The sequence below is a fragment of the Rhagoletis pomonella genome, unplaced genomic scaffold (assembly GCF_013731165.1).
Source record: "Rhagoletis pomonella isolate Grant_MI unplaced genomic scaffold, Rhpom_1.0 Rhpom_scaffold_00025, whole genome shotgun sequence".
Lineage (NCBI taxonomy): Eukaryota > Metazoa > Arthropoda > Insecta > Diptera > Tephritidae > Rhagoletis > Rhagoletis pomonella.
Genome location: NW_023458579.1, coordinates 81,186 through 89,151, shown reverse-complemented (window position 1 = coordinate 89,151; position 7,966 = coordinate 81,186). Strand labels below are relative to the sequence as shown.

General features: G+C 34.5%; 1 protein-coding gene across 1 annotated transcript; it reads left to right on the top strand.

Annotated features, from left to right (window-relative positions):
* Positions 1–1,340: 1,340 nt before the first annotated feature.
* On the top strand, positions 1,341–2,681 carry LOC118749641 (integrator complex subunit 5-like protein). Its single transcript, XM_036484443.1, has 2 exons — positions 1,341–2,392; positions 2,510–2,681. Exons 1-2 carry the CDS (start codon positions 1,341–1,343, stop codon positions 2,679–2,681), a joined length of 1,224 nt encoding a protein of 407 aa, XP_036340336.1.
* The last annotated feature ends 5,285 nt before the right edge of the window (positions 2,682–7,966 follow it).

Here is a 7,966-nt window from a genome sequence, read left to right as displayed (position 1 = left end):
AATTGCACCCACGCCAGCAAAATAGCGGCATACAACCGAACAACACCGAAAAAAATATACAAAGTGACAGCAGCGAGGGAGGCCGCAGCATAGCAGTATAATAACCAACGGGGATAACGGCGGAAGAGCAGACAGATGGGTACAGTACCAGTCAAGGAGTAAGGCTGAGTAATATAAGTTTATCCACATACCTACATTTTTCTTATATACATACTTACATTTCTTAATATACATATTCAAATTTCTTAATATATATACATTAGTATGCACACTAATGTGTGTTGGTATTTTTTTTAAATAGTAAAAGAAAAAAAACGAAGAGAACTTTTCTAAAATATTCAAAACAAAATGAGAATTTAAATTTAAAATACAAATGCGGGAAAGCGAACTTTTCTAAATATTTATGATCAAAAAAAAAGAATTTCGCAATGACAGTAAAAATGTTAGTTTAGAATTTAAACATTTTTCACATTAGATATATGTATAAGCGATTCAACCTTTCTATATTAGATGTATAAGTGATTAAACCTTTCCATACTAGATATATAAGCGATTTAACTTTTTTTTTTTAAAAACTAGATGTAAGTGATTCAATAACATTTTTCAAAAAAAACATTTTCAAATCAGTTATAAGTTGACGTGAGTGATTCAGTGAAGTTTCAATTAATTTTTCGTATCATATAAGTGATCACAATTTTTCACATTTTACATAAATTTTTCAAAAATATTAATATAAGCTTTTCTTGCGATTCCATTGCGGATTAAACAATTTTCTAATTCCTACTACGGTTACTTGCATACATTGCGGATTAAACAACTTTCAAATTCCCACTACGGTTACTTGCATACATACATTTTTTATTATTCCTTGAACATTAATATTATTAAATTTAAGTGACTTTGAAATTACTAAATATGCACTATTACTCAAAATTTTCCATTACTAGTTATAAGTTCACGGTATAATCCCATAAATCAATTTAGAAACACAAAAAAAAACTACCTTCAAACTCAGATTCTATAAATTTAAGAATTTAACCATATACCGATGTATATGTGTTCGACCCCTATATATATCAAAATTTAAAACTTCTTTAAATACAAAAAAATTAAGCAAACAACTTGAAATCTTTTGCTTTGCATGTGTGCTGCATGAAATTCACCGATATCCCAACTGCATGAAAACCCCTTGTTGCATGCGATTTTTCAGCCGATGACCTACTGAAGAAAAACATAAGTATTTTTCATAATTCAATTTCTTTTTAATTTTTTTTATACAGAGTGAACGATAGCTTGTTTTCGTACATGTTGGGTTTCCACTTCTTTGAGATTAGCCGGTTATGAGCGAATTCGATAAACAATTTAAAGTATATAAAGCAGATTTTGATAAGATTACGAAACGCATTTTACAAAATAGACCGTTGTCTTCGAATGCGAAAAAATTAAACGAATACAAATATTCGCTTATCACAGCTTACAATAATATTTTATTACTAGTTATTGGTAATAGTTCGGCCCATACCTGTAATCTCAAAGAAGTCCAAGTTAAATTAGCTCGTTGCAAGGAACAGTTAGCAAAGTGCTTTAATAAACTGAATTGTCGCGTTAGGATTCCACCTGATAGCTTGTCGCTAATTTGCCAATCAGACTTAGCTGACTCTGAGTCAGAAGAAGAATTTAGTGACGCCAAGTCAGAAGCTTCGGTACAATTCAGTCTTAAAAGAAGTACTTCACTTCCATCCTTTAAAGATCTGCTAACAGTATCCGACGAGCCGTCAACAGCTACCAGTTCACCAAATATTTCTACATTTCTTCAAGAATTTTTAGACATGGCTACCCCTGAACAGAAAAAATCGTTTATTAGTCTTTGTGCCTCAATCATTAGGGAAAATTACAATGGAGATCCGCTAGCACTTGAATCGTTTATAGACAAAATTAATTTAATTGAAGATTTTGCAGATGAAAACTTAAATACGACTTTTATATCATTATTGAAATCGAAACTCGAAGGCAAGGCACGTGAAGCAATTCCAACAGAAGTTAGTTCAGTTAGGCAAATAAAAGTTGCGTTGAGAAATAGAATAAAGCCAGACAACTCGAAAGTTGTAGCTGGGAAAATTGCATCTTTACATGTCATAAACAACAATTATACGGAATTTGCTAAGCGTGTCGAGGAGCTTTCGGATGCTTTAGAGCGCTCTTTGATCATTGAAGGTATGATACAGTCTAAGGCTCATGAAATGGCAATCGAGCAAACAGTTAACGTTTGTAGACTTAATACTCGGTCGAATTTGGTCAAATCAATTTTATCGTCAACTACCTTCAGTGATTCAAAGGACGTAGCGGCAAAAATGATAGTCGAACAAAATAATCAAGTGAAAGAGCGACAAGTGTTAGCGTTTCGATCCCGAGTAAATAGGCCAAATAGCTTTAGAGGTAGTTTCAGAGGGCACAATTTTAATAGGTACAACAATAACAATTTCAGACAAAACAACTCAAATTTCAATAGGTACAATAATAACGCTGATAACAGTAGGTACAGCAATAACGGTTCAAGGCATAACGGTAACAATTTCAATAATAATAGTAATCGGTCATCAGACAACAATCGAAACAATAACAGCAACAATAATAGTAATAGACGTCCAAATTCACGCAGTAATACTAATGTGCGCGCTTAAAACGCCCACGCCCCTCAGGAGCGAACACTGAGGGCGGAAGAAATGGACAACTAAATACTTCTTTTTCAACAAAATGCATATACTGTCTAAATCTAAATTACTCTGATTTTATTGAATTGCGAATTAATGGTTCAAACAAATTTTGTACGTTTTTAGTCGACACGCAAGCCGACATTTCTTTAATAAAAATTTCTAGCATTGATAAACATTTTTCTATAAATACGAACGATATAATTAACATTACGGGTGTCACTTCAAACACCGTTTCAACTCTAGGTAAAATTACGACGAATTTGACTTTTTCGGACTGTTTTACAAAACATACGTTACATGTGGTTAATGACGATTTCAACATCCCTGCAGACGGTATATTGGGTAAAGACTTTTTGAAAGTAAATAAATGCGTTATCAGCTATGCAAGCAATTGCATTTTCTTCTGGGTAGGTAATAAAAAAGTCGCGATTCCGATTCTTCACGGAACCGAAAGCGATACCTGCGTAATTCCACCCAGATGCGAAGTTTTTCGTCTTTTTAATTTAGGAAGTTCACCAGAACCACTTTTCGTGGATTCACACGAAATCGATAACGGTGTATTCACGGCAAGATGCTTCGTTAGTACAAGCAACCCAATAGTCAAAATCATAAATACCACAGATGACGTGAAACATGTAAAGAATGTAAACATTCAGACTGAAAAGCTTTCTGACTATAACGTTTACTCAATTAATAAGACCAAGACAGAAGAATTAAGAACGAACGAATTAACAAATATTTTGAAAAACCAATTCTCCACAGAAGCTAACAGCAATTTACTTGACCTTTGCATCAAATATGCCGACATTTTCGCGCTTGACAATGACAAAATGACATTAAGCAATTTTTATGAACAGAAACTTAGGTTGACTGACACTGACCCGGTATATGTAAAAAACTATCGTCTACCATACTCCCAACGTGAAGAGATAACTCGCCAAGTTAATAAATTATTAGATAATAAGTTTAATTGAAGGAAGTTATTCCAATTGCAATAGTCCTCTAATCTTGGTTCCTAAAAAATCTACTAATGGTCAAAAAGCTTATCGTATGTGCGTTGATTTCCGCGCAGTCAATAAAAAACTTATTGCGGATAAATTTCCTCTCGCACGAGTTGACGATATTTTGGACAATCTTGGCAGAGCTAAATATTTTTATACTTTAGATCTTTTTTCTGGATTTCACCAAATCCCATTGAATGAAGATTCACGTGATATAACTTCTTTTAGGACAGACCGAGGAGCATATCGATGGAAAGTATTGCCATTCGGTTTAAGTATAGCACCCAACTCATTCTCACGAATGATGAGTATAGCTTTTTCTGGTATTCCACCGAACGTAGCATTTTTATATGTAGATGACATTATTGTCATAGGCTGTAGCGAAGCACATCACATTAAAAATTTAGCGAAAGTTTTCGAAACTTGTCGAAATTTCAATTTAAAACTAAATCCCGAAGTAACGTTTTTAGGGCACAAATGCTCAGCAAAAGGTCTGCTGCCAGACGATTCAAAAATAGTTGCAATTAAAAAGTATACTAAACCTACTGACAAAGATGCAGTACGACGTTTTGTCGCATTTGCAAACTATTACCGAAGATTTATCCCCAATTTTGCAACTCTGGCAGCACCTTTGAATAAATTAAGTAGGAAAAGAGTAGATTTTGTTTGGGATGAGAAATGTGATGAAGCTTTTCAAGCGTTACGATCAGCCTTAATGTCACCGAAATTGCTACAATATCCAGACTTTACAAAGCAATTTATTATTACAGTTGATGCTTCAAAAATAGGGTGTATGTGTGTGTGTGTAGCCAAAAACAGCAAGGTTGCGATTTACCAATATGTTTTGCCTCAAAATCATTTAACAATGCAGAACAGAAAAAACCAATTATCGAATTAGAACTTCTAGCAATATATTTTGCCATTAAACAATTTCGACCATACGTTTATGGAACACATTTCTTAGTAAAATCAGACCACAGACCATTAATATACCTGTTCAATATGAAAGACCCCTCTTCAAAACTTTCAAGAATAAGGTTAGAACTTGCGGAATACAATTTTACTATCGAATACATTAAAGGAAAATTAAACGTAGGCGCAGACGCACTCCCACGTATAACGATAGACGAAATAAGGGAATCAACGAAAAGTATCTTGGCAGTACAGACGAGATCAATGACTAAACGGGACAACGATAAAATGATACAAAATACAGATAATAACGAAGATGAAAAACAGGAGATATTAAACGTTTATGATACATTTTCTTATAACTTTTCAAAAAAAATACCGCGTATTAGATCAGAAATTACTTATGATAAAGATGATAAAATTATAATTTTACGAATTTGTGCACATATTAAACATAAAAAACTCGAGTTACTTAATTATGCATTTGCTAACGAAATAATGAATTTAGATGATTTACTTTCGAGGCTTGAAATTGAAGCCAGCAAACGCAAAATTAAGAAGATTGAATGGCCAAAGGACGATGAATTTTTCCGTCACTTCACAATTGCTAGCTTAAAAAATCGCGGAAATAAAATTTTAAATACAGATCCTGTCGAAACTGTGACCGACAACGAAAAGAAACAGCAACTTATGACAATCTACCATAACGACCCAACAAGTGGAGGACATTGCGGACTGTAGATTGTATGCAAAAATTCGTACTAAATACTTCTGGAAAAATATGACCCGTGACATATCAAAATTCGTAAAAAGTTGCGAGAAATGTTTACTGAACAAAGTAAAGCCTAAAAACAAAGAAAATCTGGTGTTAACGCCAACACCTAGTAGACCTTTTGAAGAAGTAATTATTGACACTATAGGCCCCTTGCCAGAAACGCGATATGGTAACAAGTTCGCTGTCACCATAATCTGCGATCTAACAAAATATCTAGTAACTATCGCGATACCAGACAAAAGTGCAAAAACTGTAGCTTCAGCTATTTTTGAAAGCTACATATTAATATATGGCACAATGAATTCTATTAGGACTGATTTAGGAACAGAATATAAGAATGAAATTTTTTCAGAACTTACAAAACTTTTAAATATAAACCATAACTTTTCAACAGCACACCACCACGAAACCGTTGGTACAATTGAACGCAACCATGGAGTTTTTAACGAATATTTACGCGCTTATTTGAGCGAAACCTTTTTTACATAATACCACGCCTAATACTGTTTTTGATAACCAATTTATTCCTTTCGAACTAGTTTTCGGCAAGAAAGCAACTTTACCGCACGAGTTGCGAAACGGAAAGATAGACCCGATATATAACGTTGAAAACTATGCGAAAGAGGTTAAATACCGTATGCAAAAATCAAATGCAATAGCCAAAGAATTAGTCAATAAACATAAAGTCCGTAACAAAGACGTATACGATAGACACTTTCGTCCAGTACAAATAAAAGAACACGATCTTGTTCTAATACAAAAAGAGGCCAGAGACAAACACGAAAGCATATATCAAGGGCCACACGTTGTACAAAAAGTAGAAGGAGCAAATGTTACGGTTTTCGACAAAACCAAAAATAAATTAAAAACGGTTCACAAAAACCGCATTCAAAAAGTCAAATAATCTATTTTTTAATGAATTTATTTAAAAATGCAAGTAACATTCAAATTTGACACAAAATAAATCAGCCACGTCACACAAGATATATATACAAACTATTATTATTGTTAAAATTACGCTCTATAGTTAGTTAAAATATGTACATGTGTACAACAATGCGAAATAACTCATGAATTGTCATGAAAACCTATTTTGAAACAAAAATCTTTTATTTGGTATGAATAATACTCAAAAATAATATTTAGATGTATGTATACCTTCAAATTTTGGCTTAATAAACTATACACATAAGTATTTTCATATGGCATTAATTTAACACAAGTCAAAAAATTTAATCTGTATTAATTTTTATACATATAGCTATGTAATTTCATATTTACAAATTTACAAATTCATATATAAATATTATTTAACTCATACTTATGTAAAATCCTTATTATAAAATTAATATTTTAACTTAACACAATTAGCTAAGTAAATATAATAATGTTATCAATTATTTAACATTCGTTTTGAACTCTTTATTACAGCCGAAAATTGAAATTGACGAACGAGTTAAAAGGGGAAGGAAACATACTTACAATATTAATAATAAATATCTCGTTCCTCCCTATCGGTTTTGCATCGCCCTTGAATCGAATGATTTTGGCAAGCCTGATCACCTTGCAAAAATCTTTTCTCAAGGGGGGTGATGTAATGGCATCACTAACAATACGGCAGCACTATTCAGCGCCGTCGTAATGTTGGTAGCCTTGTTGGAACATACGTTCCACAGGTACTTAAAACCGAGTGAAAAAACGAATATCAATGCAATTAGACAAACGACTTCAAACCCATCGGTAGTGTAATTTTCCTGAGTCTTTAAATAAAAGTAATATTGTTCTTCAAGTGTTGTTAATTTTCTTAAATTCGCAAGTAGTTGACGACCCATAAGAGTTCGGCCAATCTGCCACGAGGGCATAATAATTGGGCAGAATTTACTGGTGTCGGCAGCCCAGCAGCGGATTTGTCTCCAGGACGATTTGGGGTAAGCGAGTGGGTTTTTGGCACGTGTGTGCAAAGTTCCAATGAGCGGGCTGCAGGCCCAACAATGTAGAGCTAAGCACAACAGTTTCGTGTGGGTGTTGCGCTTGTGCAACGCAGGGGAAGTGGGAGTGGACACTCGATGACGGAGGACTGACTGACTGATAGCCAGACGGACCTATGCCAGGTTAGGGGACGTTGTTAAGAAAGGTGAGGAGTCACAACAGCGCCGAAGGCTTCACGTGAAGTTCACGCAGAAGAAGGGAGAGTTGAATCCACCTGACAGGACGGGAGTGGACAATGTCTCTGCTTTGTTTCCACTGTTGTCTGTTCTTTATCTCCACTATGACCATCTTCTCTTTACGCACTATCAGGCATGAATGTATTTTTTTTGTTTATGTAGTTGACAGAGAGGCAGGCACAAATGACCCACCCCGACGACGAGGTAGCTTGGGATGCATGCCGCCTCTCCTGACGCAAATAGGCTACTACATAATAGCAGCGAAAGCTTCATTCAACTGGACGACTTGCTCGCACGCACACAGTGACATCAATTGCACGCACACTACAAAAATGCTCTGTCGAGGCTTCCCACCTCTGGTATAAATATTAATGGCCTTATTGTGTATGGCGACTGAGA

Bases quoted from the DNA above. Each gene is read 5' to 3' on its own strand.
- LOC118749641 (XM_036484443.1), top strand. From the start codon at position 1,341: ATGAGCGAATTCGATAAACAATTTAAAGTATATAAAGCAGATTTTGAT. The intron at 2,393-2,509 runs GTTAGCGTTTCG...AAATTTCAATAG, and splicing joins CAAGTGAAAGAGCGACAAGT to GTACAATAATAACGCTGATA.